Source organism: Henckelia pumila, chromosome 2 (genome assembly GCF_033568475.1).
Source record: "Henckelia pumila isolate YLH828 chromosome 2, ASM3356847v2, whole genome shotgun sequence".
In the NCBI taxonomy this organism is placed as follows: Eukaryota; Viridiplantae; Streptophyta; class Magnoliopsida; order Lamiales; family Gesneriaceae; genus Henckelia; species Henckelia pumila.
In genome coordinates, this window is record NC_133121.1 from 112,615,322 (window position 1) to 112,639,650 (window position 24,329).

General features: G+C 36.4%; 5 protein-coding genes across 8 annotated transcripts; 4 read left to right on the forward strand and 1 right to left on the reverse strand.

Moving 5' to 3' along the window:
• Nucleotides 1-930: 930 nt before the first annotated feature.
• On the reverse strand, nucleotides 931-2,411 carry LOC140878189 (uncharacterized). Its single transcript, XM_073281801.1, has 2 exons — nucleotides 1,908-2,411; nucleotides 931-1,797 (listed from the first exon to the last, which is right to left on the reverse strand). Exons 1-2 carry the CDS (start codon nucleotides 2,409-2,411, stop codon nucleotides 931-933), a joined length of 1,371 nt encoding a protein of 456 aa, XP_073137902.1.
• Nucleotides 2,412-4,795: 2,384 nt separating this feature from the next.
• Nucleotides 4,796-8,311, forward strand: LOC140881609 (very-long-chain aldehyde decarbonylase CER3). The gene is made up of 11 exons (XM_073287048.1): nucleotides 4,796-5,092; nucleotides 5,253-5,473; nucleotides 5,614-5,846; nucleotides 5,953-6,172; nucleotides 6,293-6,420; nucleotides 6,571-6,827; nucleotides 6,900-7,007; nucleotides 7,097-7,303; nucleotides 7,393-7,503; nucleotides 7,612-7,785; nucleotides 7,976-8,311. The coding sequence occupies exons 1-11, from the start codon at nucleotides 5,042-5,044 to the stop codon at nucleotides 8,141-8,143; spliced, it is 1,878 nt and encodes a 625-aa protein (XP_073143149.1). The 5' UTR covers nucleotides 4,796-5,041; the 3' UTR covers nucleotides 8,144-8,311.
• Nucleotides 8,312-9,180: 869 nt separating this feature from the next.
• LOC140884599 (GCN5-related N-acetyltransferase 7, chloroplastic) lies at nucleotides 9,181-11,866 on the forward strand. Its single transcript, XM_073291398.1, has 5 exons — nucleotides 9,181-9,648; nucleotides 10,121-10,276; nucleotides 11,106-11,201; nucleotides 11,326-11,446; nucleotides 11,541-11,866. Exons 1-5 carry the CDS (start codon nucleotides 9,346-9,348, stop codon nucleotides 11,711-11,713), a joined length of 849 nt encoding a protein of 282 aa, XP_073147499.1. The 5' UTR covers nucleotides 9,181-9,345; the 3' UTR covers nucleotides 11,714-11,866.
• A 709-nt stretch (nucleotides 11,867-12,575) lies between these two features.
• LOC140879923 (mannosyltransferase APTG1) lies at nucleotides 12,576-21,638 on the forward strand. 4 transcript variants are annotated; one of them, XM_073283900.1, is made up of 12 exons: nucleotides 12,576-12,746; nucleotides 13,351-13,429; nucleotides 15,060-15,326; nucleotides 15,402-15,519; nucleotides 15,698-15,802; nucleotides 15,983-16,269; nucleotides 17,369-17,650; nucleotides 17,884-18,085; nucleotides 18,239-18,390; nucleotides 18,489-18,651; nucleotides 18,766-18,867; nucleotides 21,505-21,638. In XM_073283900.1, the coding sequence occupies exons 3-11, from the start codon at nucleotides 15,091-15,093 to the stop codon at nucleotides 18,847-18,849; spliced, it is 1,629 nt and encodes a 542-aa protein (XP_073140001.1). In that variant the 5' UTR covers nucleotides 12,576-12,746; nucleotides 13,351-13,429; nucleotides 15,060-15,090; the 3' UTR covers nucleotides 18,850-18,867; nucleotides 21,505-21,638. The 4 variants fall into 4 exon arrangements, with proteins under 4 accessions (XP_073140001.1, XP_073140000.1, XP_073139999.1 ...); XM_073283899.1 differs by lacking the exon at nucleotides 21,505-21,638 and having other exon boundaries at nucleotides 12,577-12,746; nucleotides 15,057-15,326; nucleotides 18,766-19,563; XM_073283898.1 differs by lacking the exon at nucleotides 21,505-21,638 and having other exon boundaries at nucleotides 12,577-12,746; nucleotides 18,766-19,563.
• A 57-nt stretch (nucleotides 21,639-21,695) lies between these two features.
• On the forward strand, nucleotides 21,696-23,357 carry LOC140879924 (RING-H2 finger protein ATL13). The gene has a single exon (XM_073283902.1). The coding sequence runs from the start codon at nucleotides 21,710-21,712 to the stop codon at nucleotides 23,183-23,185; it is 1,476 nt and encodes a 491-aa protein (XP_073140003.1). The 5' UTR covers nucleotides 21,696-21,709; the 3' UTR covers nucleotides 23,186-23,357.
• Nucleotides 23,358-24,329: the final 972 nt, after the last annotated feature.

A 24,329-nucleotide genomic window follows, 5' to 3' on the forward strand; every position in this document is an offset into this window, starting at 1 on the left:
AAAGCAAAGCAGCTCATAACCAGAGGTAGAATCTACTAACTGATCAATCCGGGGCAGGGGATAGCAGTCCTTGGGGCAGACTTTGTTTAAGTCTCGGAAATCCATACACATTCTCCACTTCCCTGTACTTTTGGGTACCAGCACTACGTTAGATAACCAAGTACGAAACTGTACCTCCTTGATGTGCCCTGCTTCCAGCAGTTCCCGGACTTGCTCAGCAATGACCTTGTCTTTTTCTTCCCCAAAGTGGAGGATATTTAGCCTATGCTCTGCCAAATGGGCCGGGACTCCAGTTAGCTCCTTAGGAGACCAGACAAACACATCCACGTTCTGGGCCAGGCAGGTTTTTAATTGCTCAGCTAAAGCAGGCTCCATACCCCGAGCCACCCGGGCAATCCTCCCCGGCTGTCCAGGCACTACCTCCACCTCCTCATACTCTTTTTTTACTTCTCCTACCGCGCACACCTCTTCCTGTCTGGAACCATCCCTCCATTTCGTCCTTCGTGCCCTCTTGTTATCCATCCGGATGGTGTCCGCATAACACCGTCGAGAGGAGTGCTGATCTCCCTTTACTTCGCCCACCCGATCCCCCACCGGGAATTTGATCTTTTGGTGATAAGCGGAAGCCACAATCCTAAAGGAATTTAAGGCCGGCCTTCCTAGGATAATATTGTAGGAAGAGGGGGCCTCCACCACTGTGAATAGGGCCATGACAGTCTTCTTTGTATCGCCCGATCCTAACGTAATAGGCAACCGCACTTCTCCTTTGGGCCGAATGGTATGTCCTGAAAATCCATGCAGGGATGTTTTTACGGGGTTAACATCACATCCCCGCAAGTCCATTTGTTCGAATGCATCCTGGAAAATGACATTCACAGAACTCCTCGAATCCACGAACACCCTTCTTATGTCATAATTAGCCACCTGCGCTCAGATGAGTAAAGCATCGTTGTGGGGTAGACACACTCCATCCAGATCCTCAATCCCAAATGTAATGACCGGGTAGGGGTCTGGTCTCCGGGCCTCGATTCCCAGGACTTCTCTTTTGCTCCAAGATTTTCGCGCCCTATTAGAGTCCCCATCAGTGGATCCTCCCGAAATCATGTTGATCACACCTTTGGAAGATCCCTCTCGGGGTCCTTTATCAGGCCCCCATGACGTTACCTCCCGGGCTTTCGAGGGGTCAGGCCTATTGTCTCGCGAGATGTCAAACCGGGGTACCCAGGGGCGTCCCCTCTGCTTTTTCTCCACATGATTTATTTCCTCGGGCACAGGCTGTCCTGGCTCCACGATGAGCCTCCGACACTCGCTAGTGTCGTGTATGTTAACCCGGTGTATCGAACAGTATTTTCCCGGCCTTTTTGGAGGCAACGGCTGGACATTCTCCTTACACAAGTGGATTTCCTGATCCCGGGCTACCCTGTGAGGAGCAAAAGCAGCAAGCCTCCCCGGTTGATCCTGCCTTCTTCTTCCTTGACTACCCTGGTTTCCTTTCTCCTTTTGCTCTTCCCTCCTGTCCTTCTCCCTCTTTTGTCGCTGGGCCTCCTCCATATTGATATATTTCTCGGCTCGAGCCAAGAGGTCCTCGAAGTACCGGGGGGCCCTCTTGACCAAAGACCGGAAGAATTCTCCTTCTCTAATCCCTTGCGTGAAAGCAGTGATTTTGGTTTCAGGTGCACATGCAGGCACTTCCAGGGCCACTCTATTGAACTTTTTAATATAAGCTCTTAGAGACTCCTCGTTTAGCTGCTTTATCTCGAAGAGGTTGAATTGGTTTTTCTGTATCGCTTGCTGCTGCTGAAGTGTTGCAAAAAGACCTTCCGGAATTCTTTGAAAGTCTTAATGCTTCCTTCTTCCAGATTTTCGAACCATCTCTGGGCGGAGTCCACCAAGGTAGTTAGAAATACCTTGCACTTGATTTGATCACCATAACAATGCAACATTGCCACGTTCTCAAATCGGGTTACATGCTCCTCGGGATCAGCGCTGCCATCATACTCTTTGATTTTGGCGGACTTGAAATAGACTGGCAATGGCTCCCCAATGATTTCCGGAGAGAATGGACAGCCCAAACTTTTGACCCGCGAAGATTCCCGCGGGTCAGTATTTTCCAGTTTTTGTATTTTTTGTTTCAACATTTCCAGATCCCCTGCCATGGTGACATTTGCCGATCCTGCATGTGAATTTCCCTCATCCTCCACGTGTATGCCTTTACTCTTCTCTTTCTCGGGCCTCGGTCCTGGCTCTTCTTCCCCTTCTACTTCTTTTTCATTATCCTTCCTTTGGCCCTCCTTTTCTCCTTGTTGTATCGCCATGATTCTTTGTAGAGCCGCGTCCACCATAGCGTCCACTTGCTCCTGGATTGCGGCCACTGCTCGACGAGAGCTTTCAGGATCATCGATGATGGTCATATCTACGCCTTAGACTCACTTTCCCACAGATGGCGCCAATGATGCGATTATCACAAAATGACTACCCGGGGGTGAGGAAACTCCCGGGCGGAAAATATAGGTGAATGATTGTCTTCAGAGAGTGAGTCCTCTCTTGCTTTTATAATGGCCCCCTTGGGCTTTCAATGATTACTGGGTATGGGCTGACTAACGGCTTTTAGGGTGATGGGACGGTCATCACGTGTGATTTAGACATCCGTAGTTCCAGGAAAAATCCCACTCCGTTAGAGCATGGTCCATAATGATTTGGTCGGGGATTTGCTCCTGGCACACTCCAAGCAGACGTGGCTGTTTCCTAGCCACCCGGACCTCCCGGTGTCTCCCGAGTGCTTATACTCCCCGGGTTATATCACCACACCCTAAAGAGAGTCGGGCTAGGACCTGCTCCGCTGTCCCGACCACCCGGCTTGCAGGGTACCACCTGGGGTTTTGGCCACCCGGGGTATCCTACTAGGATATCATCACACACCCTAAAGATAGTCGGGCTAGGACCTGCTCCGCTGTCCCGACCACCCGGCTTGCAGGGTACCACCCGGGGTTTTGGCCACCCGGGGTATCTTACTAGGATATCATCACACACCATAAAGATAGTCGGGCTAGGACCTGCTCCGCTGTCCCGACCACCCGGCTTGCAGGGTATCACCCGGGGTATCCTACTAAAATATCATATACAAATCAATCACAAGATTCGATCGTAAAGGAGTTTTTTTTTAATTCTAAACCAGCTAGCGCAATGCAAAGAATCAAACAATGTGTTGTGTAATTATAAAAAAATGCATATATGGTCTCTCTTTTCTTATTCACAAGATCGAATAATGGAATTTCGAATTTCACAATGGTCAATTGATTGGCACAACACGGCTAATATTGGTGGGGGAGAAAAATAAAAATACTCATAAATGCGGACAGCTATTAATGTGGAACCTGGATTTGTACTATGAACTCATCATAGCTTTCTGGAAATCAACTGGGGGTGCATGCAGTGTAGTACTATAGCAAAGAAATATTATGATCATTTTCGTATTGTATACATCATATCATAATATATATATATATATATATATATATACGTTTACTATAGGATAATTTTCTAACGTTAATTTTTTTTTCTTCATGTTTTCTTGTAATCATTGTCCATTGGATTAATGAGAATTAATCCAATAATAGCATCGAACTAAACATGTTACAGTGTACATATATTTAAATATTAATTAAATATTACAAATGGGTTTTCCAGAAATTTCATGTGAAATGTAACACATATGTATATTTATTATTATGATCATAAAAAAAATATGAGGTATAGAATGCGAAATGTGAGGGTCAGTCGGCCAGCTCTTAGAAACAATTGCAGCTGGAATAGGAGATCGTGAAAACGATAGTGGGGGGAAACTTTAAAAAAAAATTCATTAATTTCTCACTCAACTTTTTTTTTTATCTAATATTCTTTTTTTAATATAAAATTTATGAAAATTTCACAATTTTTCCCGCTTTCGTATGAGACTTTGGATCATAAATGTATATGCTAAAAAGTAAAAAGTTCAGTAGTTTGGATAATATTATATAATCAGTCATGAAATTGATCGCTTTTGACCGTTTTCAAGTGCAATAAAAATTAGCATGGAGCATCTATTCTTCAACATCCAAAAAGTGAAAATGTAATAATTTTTATTATTTATTATTAATATTATAATATAGTGATCAGAAGGCCCTTTAATTTGCTCATCTGCCGCCAGCCCATATCCTTCCCCCACTCACCTACATACACTATGGCCACATTAAATCCATGCATGTGGACACGCATAGTTGCAGAAAAATGACTCCCAACAATTTTGATGTTTCAATTGAAAGTGAAAATAATAATATTATATAATCATTTCATGCATATCAGAAAACATTGGTGACCGTCAATTTGTTGGCAAAGAGATAATGCACATTAATTATCTATAGACACGTCTTAATATATTAGCTTTCCCATTTGAATGATCCAAATTCTCCCAAGAAATTAATGAAAACGGTCACAAAATCAAATCTTTAATTCATTTTCTTTTCTAGAAAACTCAAGTCGGTCATAGTAAATTATTTATATATCATGCATTAAAATGGCTGTAATTTATTTGTGGGAATATGTACGTAAGAAAAGAAAATTACTTGTCGAGATGGAGTTTAATAACTAAAATAGTACACTTAATGAAAGGACGTGGAAAAGGACAGAAATAATGGTTTGGCCTTGATTTTCTTGAAACATGGCATTTAACTAATTTTAACTTAAACCCAGAGCTTGGTTTTTTCATTCATTTGGAGGATTAAAAGAGGTCGAATCTTAACCATCAATGTGTATAAAAACAGTACTGTTGTGGAAATAAATTTTTCAATCTGAACGTGTACGTCTCCTAAATTAAATAGCACTGGAGCTAGGAAGAAGAAAAATAATGCACCGTCTTTAATTTCTCTCATTTCCAAAGCTTATACTTATATTTTCTCATAATATATATATTGCTTTGCTCCTCCGTCTCCTAAGGAGTTTCCCATATTGAAAAATTATATACTTCAGTTTGAAGAGAGGGGGAGGTTTGTGCAGCTACTCAAACATGGCTGCACCCCTTTCTGCTTGGCCATGGGAAATCTTGGGTAAATATAAGGTACTTAATTAGCAACAAAAAAGAAACCCTTTTTTTTTTTTTTATTTCTAATAGATATTAGATGAAACCCATGTGAAATTTCTTGTTGTCTAATGAAAACATGATGAGGGATTTATTTTTTTGTGTTTTAATATATATATATATGTTTGTTTTTTGGCAGTATGTTTTGTATGGACTCTTTGCTGGGAAAGTGATGTATTCAAGATATCAGGAGGAGCCGTTGAAAGATTGTTGGTCCCTTCATATTTTCATTCTATGTACGCTTAGAGTTGTAATGTACCAAAGTTGGACTTCTTACAGCAACATGCTCTTTCTCACTCGGAATCGTTTGATTTTGAAGAAAGGGGTCGATTTTAAGCAGATTGATAAAGAATGGCATTGGTAATTTCTTCTTTTCTTTCTTGATATTCTTGTCGGTGTGAGAATTCTTATCTTTGTAGGATAATCATCGCTATGAGCACTAAACTTGTAACATAACAATATTGTGTTTGATCTTTCGAAAATTTTCTTGGTGGAATCAGGGATAATTTTATCTTACTTCAAGCTATGATGGCTACTTTGGTTATTTACATGTTTCCAATCTTTGAAACAATGCCTCTATGGAACCAGAGAGGCATCACTTCAGCCATAGCACTTCACATAGCCATTTCAGAGCCCCTTTATTATACAATGCACAAATGCTTCCATGGAGACTATCTTTTCAATAATTACCATTCTCTCCATCATTCATCTCCTGTGCCACAAGCATATACAGGTTAGACCAATTAAATCACACAGCTTTATGTGCCTCAAGCTTTGTTACTTGATGGACTAATTTTTAGTTTAGTGCCTCGTTTGATATATACATATGTTTCTTGCAGCTGCACATGCCACTTTTTTGGAACATCTTCTATTGACTATCTTGATCGGGATACCGATAATCGGTTCATTCTTGATCGGTGGTGGATCTTTAAGCTTGATCTATGGCTACATCTTGACCTTCGATTTGCTGAGATGTTTGGGTCACTCCAATGTGGAAATCATGCCTCACCAGATTTTTGAGGCTATCCCTTTCCTCAAATACGTCGTCTATACGCCTACGTAAGCGTTGAATCAATTGATGAACTTGTGGTAACTCATATGTGCTATGCTTCAACATGAAGTTAGAGGTCCATTTGCAGTTGTAATTGAATCTGATATGTTTTTTCCTTCTCACCACAGGTACCACAGCTTGCATCACGCAGAGATGGACACCAATTATTGCCTTTTCATGCCTCTTTTTGATGCATTAGGAAACACTTTGAACAAAAAATCTTGGGAGGCACACAAGAGAAACCGTGTAGAGTCAGGTCGGCTGATCCAATATATCATCATATATATGACTAACAAATGGCTGTTATTTTGTTAATTGTAGGATACTATAATCCTAGGTTGTGCTTTTTGTGTGATTAGTAAACATGACAAGCTAGAAACTGAACTACATATTTTTGAAAACGCAGGAAAAAATGTGAGAATTCCTGATTTCGTGTTTCTAGCCCATGTAGTAGACATGTCATCGGCTATGCACCCGCCCTTTTGCAACAGAAATATTGCAGCTCTGCCTTACTACACCAGACTCTACTTGATACCCTTCTTGCCAGTATCCTTTTTGGCTATGCTTATCATGTGGGCTAAGTCCAAGACCTTCTTGTACTCGTTCTACGAGCTTAGGGGTCGGTTGCACCAATCGTGGGTCGTTCCAAGATTCGGTTTTCAGGTTTGTAAACGAGATTCATTTTAGTGTCAATCTTGAAAAGGCAGGAAATATTGAAGAATTTCTGCTTTGCAGTACTTCTTGCCATTTGCTGCAAAAGGCATCAATCAGCAGATTGAAGAGGCAATACTGAGAGCTAATAGATTGGGAGTCAAAGTTATTAGTCTTGCTGCTTTAAATAAGGTGTGCATGTGGGAAAAATGCTCCGGTTTAATGAAATTACATGTTGTGTTTATTACATTTAAGTTTATGTATTTAAATTGTGTACTCAGAATGAGGCTCTCAATGGAGGTGGAACACTATTCGTTGACAAGCATCCAGATCTTAAGGTTCGAGTCGTCCACGGTAATACTTTAACAGCTGCAGTGATACTGAATGAGATCCCTGAGGATGTCACTGAGGTGTTTTTGAGTGGAGCAACTTCAAAGCTCGGAAGGGCCATCGCCCTTTATCTTTGCAGAAAAGGAGTTCGAGTTCTTGTGAGTAGATATGATCATATGAATACTCTGGAATTTCGATTGTATAGAATGTGTTTTTTAGATGCTATAATGAATGTATGATTATGCAGATGCTAACTCAATCAACCGAAAGATTTCGAAAAATTCTGAAAGAAGCACCAGCTGATCATCAGAAGTATCTAGTCCAAGTGACCAAGTACCAAGCAGCACAACATTGCAAGGTAAAATATTAGTTTAGTTAATTGTCCACATGCACCTTTAAACCAGAGATGCAAGAAGTTGTTGTAAGCTTGATAAGTTTTTTGTGATTTTCTTGGTTTATATAACAGACATGGATAGTTGGAAAGTGGATCACAGCAAGAGAGCAGAGGTTTGCCCCATCTGGAACTCATTTCCATCAATTCGTCGTCCCACCCGTGCTTCAGTTCAGAAGAGACTGCACTTATGGTGATCTGGCTGCTATGAGATTGCCCGAAGACGTCGAAGGACTAGGTTCTTGCGAGGTAAGCCACAAGTTGTCGATTTCTAATGCAAAAACCACGCCTATCCCAAGTCCGTATATAGTTGATCCGTGTCTAAGGTAGTGTTTGGGAGAGTTGTTAAAAGCACTTCTCAGTTTTTTCGTTATCAAAAATTTAAAATTTTGTGAAATTTTGTTTACGAAAAGTTGAGATACAAATTCTCATTTTGCAGTATACGATGGAACGAGGGGTCGTCCACGCGTGCCATGCGGGTGGAGTGGTGCACTCGCTGGAAGGATGGACTCACCACGAGGTCGGGGCGTTGGACGTGGAGCGGATAGATGTAGTATGGAAAGCAGCAATGAAGCATGGGTTGAAGCCAGTGTCGAGCACCAGATGAAATGTTGTTGAAGTACAAGATATAATATATATATATATATATATATATTTATCCATTTATATAATGAGCAGACTATATATTCGTTTATACTGCAATCTAACATTGAAGCAAATGTAAGATTTGATCGCCATCTCCAATCAATTCAATCAAGTAGGAGATTTCAAGAAACTGCATTATATTTGATTATTAATTCGAATGATGTCCAAAAAAAAAAAAAGAAGGGATATGATTAATAATGAAGTGGTGGTATGATATATATGGTCAAGCCTTTGGTTGAAAAGTAGGTAGATGACAATTTTGCACCTGGGAAAATAATAAATATTAACGTTCAATCAAAAAAATTATATCTGCTTAAGCATTTACCCAATCTTGCAAGAAGAAAATTAGGGGAAAATAGTTTGGTGGCGTTATTTTATTTTTTGTAATTTTCCAAACAGTTAGAACCCGTTTGCCAGTGTTGGGATTCAAATATTGGTAAGCTTCCTTTCTTAAACTTCTGAATAAAATAATCACATTTTATTAAAAAAAAAAAAAATTCATAAGTCATATGCAACGATCACTCGATTAAGAGAAATAATTAATATTTGTTTTTTTAAATAATTAGTGTTTGTTGTATGCACTTGTTTATATGAATTTTTCATTTTTTATTTCAAAAAAATTCTTTACATTTTAATCAGTTATTTTTTTTAATAAAATTAGTTTGAGTTGATTTATATTATAGAATATTAGAAATAATATGTCATTAATTTAAAGTTTATAAAAACTAGTAATAATATCTTCATCTTCATACATTACAAATCATAATTTATAGTTCTAAAAAAATAAAAATCTTTATATTAATTAGTTTGTAATTCAACAAATACTAATTTATGGTATATAAATAAATACGGCCATAAAGTCAAATGAGAGTTTTGAAGAACATTTGATCTCAATAATATATTTTCCAAATTTTTAAAAAAATGTGTGTGACAATATCATATATATATAATTTTTTTTTTGTCGTTGAAAAGTTAAAACTACAATATAATTTTCATTATTCAAGATCCAATTTTGCACAAGCACAATCCGAAAATCGAATCTCGTTTTGAACGCTTGGATCTCACGTTATCCCATTGTCTTTGTCAGAATCCAATCCATGTAAGAAGATTGTTTGTTTCTAGTGCATCGATCGTTCCGAGGTCAATCGAGTGGAGCACACGAATATGGCTATCCTATTACCGTTACAGCACAGCTCCTACACCTACCCCGCCGCCGCCGCCGCCGACGTTTTCTTTCCCGCCTCCGTTCACTGCCACAGTGTCTCTCGCTCGTGTCTTCGTTATTGTCAACTGTCCGACCACCAAACACCACCGCTATCACCTCTGCAGCCGCGGTCCGGGACTGCAAGAACTGACAGGTCGTTGTTGAATGTGTCGGAAAGCTGCTCCGAGGCGGAACTCTGGGCCGCCGCTAATCTGCGCGTACGCACTTTCTATGAATTCAATGAACAGACCTTCAGAATCGAAGTGAGTGCTGTCTCGAAACCTTATCCTTTTGTCTCTCGTTTGTTTCCAGCTATTTCCCGCCATGGTGATTTGTGCCATGTGGTTGCAATTCATGTTCCTGTAATTAAGAAAGACTGCAATGTTAAGTAGATAAGATTAGGGTTGCAATTTTGCACGTTGAAATTTTGTATGTTTGAATCTAAAGTATGATGCAATCTTGGTTTGAGTTGGGCTTAAAAAATGAATTTTTAAGAGCGAAGTTTGATTCGAACTTGGTTTGAATTGGACTTGAAACTGATTTCGAATTCAATTCCATTTCGGACTTGATTTCAAGCTATTGCACATCGGTCGATTTGTCCAGGTATAATTTTGAGTATATAAAAGCATTAGAGTTGGCTTGATTCATCAGCAGCTAGATGTACAAGACCCAATTCATTCTCATTTTTTATTTTGTTAACTCTGATGCTATTTTCTTCTTGTCAAGTTCTATTAGGATCATAAAAAGTACTTGGCTGATCTTGAATTCGAAGCATTAAAAGAACGCGTTGCAGGAAAAAAGATGGGCTTTAGAAAAGTTTCTTGTATCAATGCTACACTGCCAATGTCTTTAGTTTCGAGCATTTCCCACGATTTGTGCACTTCTTGCAAAGTAAGTTCTCCACACTGCCATCCAAGATCCTCACCATTTTATGTGCATTATGTTGATTCATACATTTGTGCACTTTTTGCGAATAAGCAGTCCCAGCTAGCATGTTCTTCATCATTTTATGGGCATGATGCTGATTAGTATGATTGGGGGAATCAGGATGGTTACTTTGGTTTTTATGATAATGTAAATCATGTCAGTTGGGAATTATGACTAATTGGTTTTATGGCTCATACATGGCCAGAAGAAGCAAAATTACATCCGGCTATTTATTGATTTTTTTCTTCTATGTTCAAGCTAACTCGAGTTCATGGCGATGTCTCTAAGTTGCTTTTTGACAAAAAATATACTCTCTTCTGTTTGTTGCTTCTGATTATACAGAGATATCGTTCTTGTTAATTATGATTTATTGCTGGTATGTTCGATTCTAGAATTGGAGATTATAATATTCATTTTGGTATTTACAATTGGATTTCTTCTAATATTTGTCATTTTGATTTGTAGCTTATTTTACCCAGTAATTTAGATTCAACCAAAGTTGGAACTGAAATTATGCATCGATTTGTGTGGAAATGTGGCCTATTGATATTATCTTGTGAAAAACTAAATCATGTACATGCTTTTACATGGCCAACAATGGTAAACTAGCTATGTAATTCATGAAACTGCCACGGGGGCCTGATGAAACTCCCGAAACTGAAAGAAGAAAACACAGAAAGTAAACAGTAAAAGAGATCATAATAACATGTTAAATTTTCTTTTCTAGATTGTTCTGTGTCATGCATGATTGCTAGTGGCATGACATAGACTGTGTTCTCTCGATTCCTTGCAGTTTCCTGGCGACGAAGAAGATCAGGTTGTTGTAGGAACTCTAGATCTGAATCAGTGTGTCAGCCTGCCTCATGAAATAGTTGGAATGAAACCTAAGGTGTATATTCTTATCCATGAATCCCCAAATTTTTCAATGGGTTATTCAATATTTTCAGGCTTTGATAAATAGCTGAATATATTTCTATTTAATCTTGACATTAATTTGGAATCGAGTTCAACAGACAATCGGAGCTGACTTTGCTAGGGCGTACCTGAGCAACGTTTGTGTGGCCAAAGAATTCCAGAGAAATGGTTTCGGGCATGAGCTCATGGCAAAGGCTAAGAGTGTTGCTGAGGCCTGGGGTAAGCTGGCTTCGTCCTGAAACATCGTATTTCTTAAATGTTATTCGTCTTTTTCGACTTAGTTTGAGTTTTCTTCACATTCATTTTCGATCAGGAATAAGTGATTTGTATGTTCATGTGGCTGTGGATAATGAGGCAGCCAAAAATCTTTACTTGAAAAGTGGCTTCACATTGGAGAGCGATGAACCGGCATGGCAAGCACGGTTTTTGGACCGGCCTCGAAGGCTTCTTCTATGGACCGCTCTTCCCATTACTTACGAATTGTGATGCTACCATATCTTATTATTTCTCAACTTAAATCAAAGCTTGTATGTATCACTTCATCTGTAAATGCTATTTAATCCGATGAAGAAAGAGCGAATATTCAAATGTATTTCTCTCTGTATACTTGTGTTATCGGAGCCCTCAATTGAGATTTGAGATGCGCATCAAAGTTTTTGTTACACTTTCTAGCATTTGTCGACAACATATATAAATCCCAAAAATTGTAGAGTAAGGGTGTGTTTGTACAACAACTTTAAAAACATTTTTGCATTATGTTTGAATGTTTAAAAAATAAAATTTGGAATTGGAATTAAATTTGAATTTTAAATTCATAGAATTCAAATTCTATTTTGGTGTTTGAAAAAAAATTAAAATACATATTGAAATTTAGTATCATAATTTTTAGGAAAATGATATTTTGTAAAAAAAATATGCTAGGAAAAACTTAAATTTATAACTAAAGTTTATAATTTATTATTTGAAATAATTTTATTATTTTTATAAACCCAAATCCCATGAAATCCGACCAATTTTGCAAGGATTTTTAAATGAAATCCAATGAAATCTCATTAAATACTAATCTCGCTTTAAAATTTCATTTTGTCAAACACCAAAACAATATTTACAAATTCAAATCCCACCAAACCACCTTCAAATCTAGTCCACCAAACACAGTAGTGTTTTATAAGTTAAAAAACTTTAAAAATATGTTTGTACAAGATTCGCATAAAACATTTTTGAATTTTTTTTTTTTAAAAAAGTGTTCTTGAAATACATTTTTTGAAAAATAAATATGGGATGTTTTTTTGATGTTTTTGGGGGAAAAAAAAACGCGGGTCAAATACCGGGTAAATGGGTCATATGGTAAATGGGTCATTCCACCCGCAAGTCTCCCCTGCCGTAACACTGATCGTTTTCTCTCATTTTCCTCTCGCTCATTTCATCTTATCGGCGGTTCCACGGGAGAACACTGTTTCTCCGAAATTCTTGGCTTTACAGGTGAATTGGAGCTCGAAGTGAGATCCCTCGTGAAATGGTAAGATTTTCTGTGGAAGAAAGATGTGTTTTCGATGGATGTGTCTTGGATGAGCAACAGTTTCATTTTGTAGCAGCAAAGTCGAGTTTTATTTTTCTTTGGCTTCCAATTTTCTGAGTTTCGATTAGAATCTTTGATTTTCGTTGAAGATATATATCAGTGTGTTAAATAGGCATATATTCATATGCAACCATGAATAATTATCTGTTCTGTTTATATCTCGCTTTCTTTTGAATTTCTTTCCCCTGGAGTTTATCACTTCGATAAGTAGGTTGATTTGATTCTCAAAAGTTGGCCACTAGTTTGCACTCTGTCCACCAACCGATTGAGCAAACTTTTTTTTTTAAGAGTTGGTGGAGGAGTGAGGACAAACTCGATTCATGTAGGCGTGGAATCTTAGATTGAGCAGATTCGAATTCGGCATTTGTCCAACCCAAAGATTCTAAATTTGTTTTGCAGATTTAATCAAATGAGTGAATTAATAAGTGCAAATCGGCCTATAATTTGTATTATTGTCTGGGGATTTATGCTCACGTCTTGTCTTTTGAAGAAGAGGAGTTTTTGTAGGGTTCTATTAATTTATTGATGCCATTTTCTGTTGTAGCTTGCAAGGCTGAAGAGTTCATTTCAAGATTTGCTTTCAAGACCCTATTTTGCCATTGCTAATAGCAAAGAAGTTAGAGGTGAATTTCTCTCTTGTGTGGTTTATTTATCTTGTGCTTATTTCTGGGATCTCTGCTTTGATTTAGGAGGTTTGTGAAGATTTTTTGCAGTAGTAGATTATAGAAGTCTACATTAAGTTGGTGATGGCCCTATATGTATTTCTTGGTTCTTGATTTTGCTCCGTGGATTGCTTTTGAATTTGTGAAAGTGGTATTGATTTTGCTATGAGTTTAGTTGGTCTTTTCTCCTTAGGAGCTTATTACCAATAATTTGTTTCCCTTTGCCTGCACACAATCTGAAAACAACACAAATATCAAATGGAATATGGCAAGCTGGAACCACATTAACAAATAAATAAAATTTTAAAAGGTTAAGAAGATCAGAACCTTCTTAGTTATCTTGTCAACTTTTTCAATCTACACCATCCCTTCTTGTTATGCTTGAATATTAAACTCAGCAGCCTTTCAGCAGATTTGAAAGATGACAGGGCCAATTTAGTCAGTATATAAGCTAAGTCTTGAAGAGCCTTCAATTATATTCTAATATAATGCCTCGTGGCTGGCCTATATTTTCTCCAAAATGCCTGGCTAACATCCAGTAGCTTATCAAGATGCATTTCGAAATAGAAAAGGGAACATCACTCAAAATGTATTGTTTTTTTTTTTGTATACATTAAATGGACTTATAAATTAAGTTTTTTTGCTTTCAACGTTAGATGAAAATTTGTATGTTTAAATTTTACACATTTAATTGTGCACTAAATGATAAAAAAGAAAAATAAAAATAAAATCAACCATAAGCATATAGAAAAAAAATTAAAAAAAAATAAAAAAACATCTACATCACAAACAATAAAAAAATGAGGAAAAAGAAAATTAATATGAAAAAGTTTTTATAAAATATTTGTCCAAACACATTCTTAATATTTTTAACTTTAACATTATTTTTTTAAAATTGTTGTCCAAACATCTTTTTAACCATTAAATTTTTTTTATAAAATAGTTGTCCAAACTCATATTTATTCCAAAAACAACTTTGAAAACATTTTATAAATTTTTTTTTAAAAACAGTTTTATCAAAACGTTTTTGAAGTTGTTGTCCAAACGGAGCCTAAGTCTTTTTGTAAGATGGTTTTATTTTACGGATCGGGTCGACTTTGCTTGTATTTACAATAAAAATACAACATTTTTTTTGCATAAAAATAATATTTTTCTTAAAAAACCCAAAAGAAGATATGTCTTAGAAAATTAACAGATGACATCGTCTCTCAAGTGTTTTTGTGTTTTTTTTTACAGTAAGTGTTTTTGTGTTTTGTGAGACGGATGTTTTATTCGAATCAGACTATAATAAAACAATATTTTTTTTATGGCAAAAATATTATATTGTAGATGTATATGTTAAATAAACAAATTTTATTATCTAAATTTTTTTTCTTCATAATTTTGATATAAATCAGAATACTCAATTTGTTTTTTTATTTTAATTTTTCACTTAAATTCTAATTATAAAACTTTAATAATACTATTATTAATTTATTCTTTCATACGATTTAATAGTTAATATTATTCTTTACTTTACATCCCCGCTCCTGATACAAATTCAGTTGTTTTTTTTTATTTAATTTAATTAAAAAACCACTCCCACCAGCAGCCCCAATCTCCGGCAGCTCGCGGTGGCTCCGATGAAGCGAGAGAAAGCTGCGGAAATTATGAGGAGAAGAAAAGATCGAGCAATTCAAGCACCCGTGGATGAAGATATCATCAAGAAACCCACCCCCAATAGATATTGTTCGCCACTGAACAAGATATTTGCACTTTGTTTGGTTCTGCGAATACTTAACTCATTGCTTGTGCAGACATATTTCAATCCAGATGAACACTGGCAATCTCTTGAAGTTGCTCATAGAATTGCTTTCGGGTCTGCCAAATTTCTACCTCTGTTGATCGATGAACCCATTTATATCTTGTAATTTGTTTTCGAATTTCTGTTCAGGTATGGACATTTGACGTGGGAGTGGAGAAAGGGATTAAGGAGTTACTTGCATCCGCTTCTCTTTGCTGCTCTTTATAAACTCCTTGCCTTTCTTCGACTTGATTCACCTTGGTTCATGGTAACTTCTGCTTGATTTTTCTTGTTATTGCTCATTTTGATATTTGATCTCGTTGTATTCTCGTTGTCGACAAGAAATATCACGTTGCAAAGGTTATCATTAAAAACTCTTTGTGATCTTCTTCAGTCGGTTAGCATAGTAATATACACATTTATCTCAAAGTGGAAACCTTTTGCAGACAAGGACTCCTCGATTGCTGCAGTCTATATTCGCAGCTTTTGGTGATCTATACTTGTACAAGTTATCCAAGATCTTGTTTGGGGATCGTGCTGCAAATTGGGCAGTATCCTCATGTGGGATGAATGCTTTCCTTTTTCCTCTTGTTTTTTGTTTTCCTACTTTATTATAACTCTTGTGGATTATCTACTGATGGCTTTCATATGGTTTCATGTTGCTTACTTTGGTTTGGTGATAATACATGTTGCATAATGAATGGGGATGAAGTACTTAACATATGCCACAGCTCTTCGCACAACTGACCAACTGGTTCATGTTTTTCTGTATCACTCGTACGTTGTCTAATTGTTTAGAGTCGGTTCTCACACTTGTGAGTTTGTACTACTGGCCTTGCATTAGAGTATCTCCCAATGCAGTTTCCTCTAGTTCAAGAAAGTTTGCGTTGGCCATGGCAGTATTAGCATGTGCCATTCGGCCGACAAGTGCTATCATATGGATTTATGTTGGTACTTTGGAGTTGTTGTTGGCTCGTGATAAGCTAAAGTTTGTCCTTCTCGAAGTCGTTCCAATTGGGTGAGTAGTTCAAGTTTTTACTTTTAGTTTACTTCCATCTGTCTCTACTTTATTTTTCTTACCATAGTCACGATGAACATTTGTTGGGTGAACTCTATTGAAGAATACCTCTTCTTGTCCTTACTCCAATATGAGCTCACTAACTCGTACTTTGCCCAAGTGTTTAGAATTGGTTCTCACACTTACTGGCATCGCATTAGAGCATCCAGTTACCTCTGGTTCAATAAAGTTTGTTCTGCCCATGGCACCACTAGCGTTCCGCTATATTTTAACTTCTTATCCCGGCCCATGACCACGCAAAATACCTGTTTATGCTTCCATTTGTTTCAGTGTTTATTTTCTTATCTTAGTCATGATAGACATTTTGTCTTAGCTCTATTGTATGCAGTGTTTTAAATAGCGCGCTTTCAGTGTTTATTTTCTTATCTTAGTCATGAGAGACATTTTGTCTTAGCTCTATTGTATGCAGTGTTTTAAATAGCGCGCCACGTAGCGCGCTATAGCGCATTTTTATGGCGTAGCGCTACTATTATAGCGTTTTGCTCGAATAGCGCAAGTTATTCTCAGGAAAAGCGTGCTATAGCGCAAATAGCGTGCGCTATAGCACTATAGCGCAAATAGCGTGGGCTGTTTGGACAAAAATTAAAGGCTCATAATTGACATATTTTGACCAAAATTAAAGGTTCAAACAAGCAAGGTTAGGTCTTGTTAATGTGGAAAAGGACCATATGGATTATATTTTGGCATCTAATGATCAATTATTATGGTTTAATGGCTAATTATATCAATGATTTACCTGTATATAAGTATTTTTCTATTTTTTATTAAATAAATTAAATAATTGTCATGCACGAATAGCTTGCGCAATGCGCTACGCTATGACAAGAGAAAAACGCTATGGGTCAACGCTACACTTTTTAAAACACTGATTGTATAATACCCATCATTTGCCTAACTCTGATATCAGCTAACTAATAATATATTTAATATTTTGGAGTCACAACATTTACAATGCAAAGTACCTGCTTATATTCTACTTCATAATTTATGTATGAACTAACAAACAAACATGCTGGCTTTATGTTCCAAATTTTCCCAGGGGACTGGTGCTAGGTCTCACTACATTATTGGATCGTTTAATGTATGGTTCATGGGTGTTCGTACCTCTTAACTTTGTAAAGTTCAACTTCCTTTCTTCTGGTGGAGACTATTATGGAACTCATCCATGGCACTGGTACTTTTCTCAAGGATTTACCGTCATGGTATTTACGTATCTACCATTTTCCGTCGCTGGTTTTATCATGTCTAAACAGTGGAAGCTTTGTGGATTGATTGCGTGGGTTTTAGGAACATATAGTCTCCTTGGTCACAAAGAATTCAGGTACTGTTTAATTTATAGTTCTATTTGTAAGATTAAGTGCCTACAGCTGTACCAAAAGTCATACTTGACGGTTAACGGTGCAGTTTAGATCTTTTTAAACTTGTACAATAGATCAAAACCACAGGTGCTGTAGACAGCGAAGAAACTGTTGTTCCCCAATACTTTTATTTGGTGCACTAAATTCATTTTTCAAACATTAATGCTTCTCATTATTGTCAGAATCCAAATATCAGGTTTGTTCTTCCTGTGCTTCCTTTAGCACTGATGTTCTCTGGGTACCCATTAGCAAAGTTAGGCTTATCCGAACTGTCAAAGAGAAAACTGAAAGAGAGTTCGAGCTCGTATGTTAAGCGCCGTACCAAGCTGCGAATGGCGGTCTTTTTCTTGCTTCTTACTAATATCCCAATGGCATTATATATGAGTATGGTTCACCAGGTACATAAATTCAATTCTTCAATATTTTAATCGATGTATGTTCTATTTTTATTAGAAAACCAAGAGTTTTCTGATACACGTGGTTACTATGTGTCTGTATTGTTACTTTTTACAAATTCGCCCATCTGATTTGACTCAACTGCTACTTCACAGAGAGGAACTGAGGATATAATGACCTATCTCTCGAAGGAGGCTAGTGAGAACAAAGTGAAAAATATACTCTTCTTGACACCATGCCACGCCACACCATACTACTCAACATTGCATCATGATCTTCCTATGCGTTTCTTGGATTGCACACCGAGGTGAAAATATCAACTATCCTGATAACACTTTTTTTGAAGATTTCAGATCTTTTTTCCAAGATGTGACTTCATTTTTGTTTCAATGGTTGTTCAAACAGCGAAGTGAAAGGAATGTTGGATGAGTCTGATCAATTTTTACTGCATCCACTTGGTTTTGCAACCGAGTTGATAAGAAACTGCTCTTTACCTAGCCACATTGTACTGTTTGATGCACAAGAAAAACTATTAAAGGAGTTCTTTTGGTCACATGGTTTCCTTGAGGTATACATTTTCGATTAGTTTTATGACCACGTTTGATTTAATCTATGACATGTTGTATGTGTTGCGGACCTGTGGTGGATAGCAACTTATTCGGAATTGTTTTTACACGGACAGTTAAGGCGATTCTTTCATGCTCACTTCAAGGTGGATCGAGAATTACAGTCATCGGTTGTTGTTTATGCACTCCAAGGCTTCTAACTCCGCATCTGAGAACAGGTCAACTGATCTGATTGCCAATTTTTCACCATTTTTTATGAAACACTTGTTCCTTAACTTAGGCATTACATACACTCTTTTTCTTTATTCATTTGCTTCTATTCTAATTCTTCTTGTGAACCCTTCTCATGAGATACTAATTCCTCGTGATCTTTGAGGTAGGTGTATTCGATTTTCTGGAAATATTGGCATGGGTTCCTGGAATTGGATTCAAGTCATATAAAATTTATGCAATGAAAAAAAATATAAAAACACACACATAACGTATTAAATCATATATTTATGAGGCTCGACTAAATTTATTATTTAATGTGTGTGGATTATGTATATGGGGAGTACCTATTCCATTATATGATAGATTAAATAAAAGGTTATAATTATTTAAATAGTAGTTGACGGAGTTATCAAGATTTCAAAGTATTAGTTCGAAAAAATGTGGACTTAGTACATGGGGGCTCCAAAATTAAACGCATGCACATGGGAGAGGTCACCTTCTTAATCGCTCCTATAATTAAATTTCATATACTAAGAGGCTTGGTTGGGGGGTGTTTATTAATTAAGTTTGACAATTATTTCTTGATGTATATATATCTTACTATATTATTAAAGTATAGATCCTTTAATTAACAAATTTTCAATTAATTGGTGAAACTTGATTTGAAATTACTATTATCTCCTAACTTAATTTTCAATAAAACCAAAATTATTGGGCAAAATAGTCATTTTATATGGTTTTCTTTTTTCTAGCCATTAAAAGCTCACTTTGTGTCTTTTGATATTATTTTATTTACAAAAATGACACTCACTTTATAAGATATATATATTTTTTGTGAATATTTGTTTAGGAAAACGTTATATTTTTATTATTTTTTAATTTTTTAATTTATTATTTATTTATTTCGTTAAAAAAACGAAATGTACGAGCACGCAACGCGTGCAGCGAAATACTAGTATATATAATATAATACCCAAGGCCGGTTGTGATGTATGTGGTTTAGTACATGACGGATCATGATTGGTTAAAATCAGTGGATCCTACGTGGGATCCACTGATTTTACTCAATCATGATCCGCCACGCCACCCGCGGGTAGCATCGACTTTACCCATGTATGGATGGATATTACTCGAATATATAACTGTAGTAAGATAATTTTTATTTTATTTTTTTTTATATAAAAAAAGAGGTTTATTCATATATTTATATACGAGAAAAATGGAAAAAGACTGGCCTTGGCTCATGCTCGTGAATGAGGATGACTTGTTATATTATTTATAAAAAAATATATTTAATTTATTATATTCACACATATTGTGTATGTTTAGCGAATCAAGTAGCATTTTTACAAAGAAAATGGGGGTTTTGAATTTGCATGATTTATGGGAGTCACTTGAGCAGTGTGCTTTTGTTGTGTTTGTCTCATTTTGTATTTTAGTTTTAACAAACAAAAATGTGATGTTTTCTTTGGGTTTCCTCCATTTTCACATGAATTGGGTTGGGGGTTTGTTTGGTGTCATTAAAAGAATCATGCATAAGACTAGTAGGGACAAAAAGCTACACCTCAGCTACCCTTCCAAATGCTTCATCATCAAATTTTAGATCCATCATTCGTGCTGTCTCTTTTCCCTCAAACTTCTTTTTTCCTTTCATTTTTCATATAAATTTTGAAACGTAATATTGGAAAAATACAAAAAATACCCAAGATTGACTAAAAAAATCATAAAATATTCAAAGAAATGCTTCGAACGCCCCAAAAATTGAAGTAGAAAGCCGAAAGGCCGTAACCCATAAGGAAAGATGGGTCCACTTAAGTAATACATTTTTGCATCTCCAAAATTTCACCTTTTCCTATAGCTTTGACTTCCAGTTTATATGATTTGTTGTCTTTTCCCACAAAAGGAATTGCACGGGAATTAATTATTTTAAAATTTTAAAGAAACAAAAGGGAATAGAATAGAAGCACTGAAATAAGAATGTGATCAGATGCAAAAACAAATTATTAATTCACAAACCCAATGTACTTCATTATTATTAATTACGGAGTAATATACAGTGGAAAGTGAGCTGTTTGGGTTCACAAGGAAAATTCAATTATTAACTGCTCAAGATTTACCTTTTTCTTCGAATAATATTATTTTAAAAAAAAAGATAATTGAGACTTAAATGTTCGTTGGGGTTGATGAAAATGAGATGGGGTTCTTCCAAGTCAACTCATTTTTTAAATGTCTCGCAAAATAATTCAATACTAACCGAGTTTTACGCAGTATAATTCATGTTATTACATTATTTAGTTTAATATATTAGGATTTTATAATTTTTCATGCATATGGGGTCATGCTAAACTTGCAAAATAATGGGAAGATTTATAAAAATACAATCTTGGCGCATTTAATGAGATGTACAGTGTAACAGTGGGGAAACTTTTTTTTACTATTGTATAGGCAGTAGCCATGCATTAGAGATATATAGATTTAATTGTAATTATTGGAGGTAATTTACTTGGATCCATTAATGATGCTGCTATGGCTGTGGCTGTGCTGATGAATTTATTGCTGCAAATTCAAATCTCACCTTCTGTGCTGACATTAACTTCCCTCTCCAGCCAGCTCTCTCATCTTCTGTGATTTTGACCTTGCAGGTTTCTTCTTTGAGCTAAAAACTCATTCTGAAAAGAAATCTTTTAGCCCTTATCACAAACTCTTTATTCAACCCTCCACGAATTCGTATTCAAAACTTGCTGAAATTATTTCTCCATTTAGCCAATGTTTTCCCACATCTACTCATTTATGATGTTTGAATAAAGATCCAATCTTGGTATTTGTTTCAAACTTTTCAAGAAAAATATGAACAGGGTTCTTGAAATCAAAGAGCAGCAGCCTTATTTTCTCTTCCAATCACCCCCACCCCCACCCCCTATCGCCGCTTCACAATATTCCGGTTCTGGGTTCAATCTGAATAATAAGGTAAGCCCTAGTGTGCTTCTGATAATAATAATCATCGCTATTATTTTCTTCATATCCGGGCTACTTCACCTTCTTGTTAGATTCCTGTTGAGACCTCCAAACAGGGATCCTGATGAAATGGAGAATGTGACAGCCCTTCAGGGGCAGTTGCAGCAGCTTTTTCACTTGCATGATTCTGGTGTTGACCAGTCTTTTATTGATACCCTCCCCATATTCAACTACAAAGCCATTATAGGAGTGAAGGATCCCTTTGATTGTGCGGTGTGTTTGTGTGAATTTGAGGGTGAAGATAAGCTCAGGCTACTGCCTAAATGCAGCCATGCTTTTCACATGGATTGTATTGATACTTGGCTTTTGTCTCATTCCACTTGCCCCCTTTGTAGAGCGAGTTTGCTTCCTGATTTTAATGCTGGTAACATAAACTGTTCCCCTATAGTTCTTGTTCTTGAATCTGGAGGTGAAAGTTCAAGGGAGATTGTTTCTGATAGAGAGGTTACAAGAGTGAATTCCCTGTTGAGCCCTCCTGGTGATGATGAAGGTGGAGGTGATTTCAAGCTGCATCATGCAGATCTAGCGCTGGATTCTTGCGAGATTCACGAGGGCAAGAAAGTAATTTTGGGTGGTGGGGAAAAAGTTGTCTCAGTTAAGCTTGGAAAGTTCAAGAATGTTGATGATGGAATGAGTCATGAAGGTGATTGTAGTAGTGGTGGAGAAACTAATGCTGATGCAAGAAGGTGCTTTTCAATGGGGTCATTTGCTTATGTAATGGATGAGAATTTGTCTTTGCAAGTTCCGATAAGAAACACTCCCATGAAGAAACAATGTAGCAAGAAACCTAGTATCCCTTTGACACCGGGGCATAGGCAAGCTATGTCCGAATGTGGATTCGATTCGAGGGTCGAATTCAATGGCTTCGAGGCGTTTCGGATTCTTGAAATCCAAGATGGTGAGAAGGGTGCAAGTGGTAGTAGTCATTGCAATGGTAACAAGTCCATTAGTAGGAGCAAGAGGGAAAGTTTTTCGGTCTCTAAAATTTGGCTACGGGATAGGAGAGATAGGCCCAACGGAGTTGGGATGGAGTCGTCGAGGCGCGCGGTCTCGTTCCGGTTCCCGTTGAATCGGAATCCGGTGGGTGGCAATGAATTTAAGGCCAAGAATGGTGGTGATGGTGGATGTGGGAGGACTATTTCGGAAATGGGCATAAGTAGGTGGGCAAATGGATGTGAAGATGAAATACAAAGTTGTAACAGTTTGGATTCAGAAACAAATGCACCATCTTTTGCTCGGAGGACTCTGCTTTGGCTTATGGGAAGGCAAAATAAAGTGGTTCATTCATCTTTTTCTGCTAATGTTTAGAGGCCTTTTTTTAATTTAAATTTGGTTTTTGGGGAATTTTGCTTGTTTTGTTTCTTTTGGCAGAGAAATTGGAAGGTCAAAATTGGTTATTTTTCTTGGTTTATTCTTTGCATAAAATGTTTGGAGCTATTGTGTATACATATTTTTAATTTTGTTATGTTATAGTTTCCATGGGTTTATCCGAGATTTGATTTGATTTTTTCTTTATACCTTTTCTCGCATGACACAAATATGAAATATCTATCGAATGATTCTCCATCTTTAATTAGTATTTGGGTGAGCTTTTAAGAAACAATTTTCAGGTTTTTATTAACAAAATTTTACAAAATTTTCAAAATTTTGTTTAAAAAAAATAAAAAATGTTTGCTAGAAACTCTCCAAACACTATAAATTAGTCTAATAAGTACTACTATCCGGACTTCCTGTCAAAGTTAATACCCATGTTTTCAAAACCGGACCGACCGAAAACCGGTCATTGGTCCGGTCCGAATTACTTCTAAAAACCACTCTAGCGGGCAGAACCGGTCAAGAATCGGCCAAAAATCGGTCAAGAACCGGTTCAACCGATTTTTTGATTTTTTTTTAAAATTAATTTTTTAAATTTTATAACCTTAATTTAATATTTGATTATATATATAATATTTTTTGGAATTTGTACTTCGAGTAAAAAATATTATTTTAGTAATATTAGAGTTTTTTTAAAAAAAATTCAGTTAATTAATTAATTTTTAAAATATATATAATTATAATTAATATTTTGAATATATTTATATGATTATTATATTATATAAAAGGTTTTTCGGTCTGACCATCTGGTTAAAACGATCCCGATCGGTTTGATCATTTTTTTAAAGTAAACCGGTTCGATCACCGGTCCGATTATGAAAACATTGATTAATACACGTGTTCATATTGTTATCCCTTTAAAATATGAAGTTTATCCTCTTATTTTATTTTAAAAAAAAATTAAACATTGTACTTCAAATTTATCACCTTATTAAATACAAATTCCCAATTCTGTCATCTTGCTCGAAAATTTTTATCGAAACTGTACGAGGTGATCTTTATTTGTAGAAATCTAATCAAAATATTGCAAACTTCACATGTTTTGGTGCATGTGAACATTTAAAGTTGTGTGCCAACA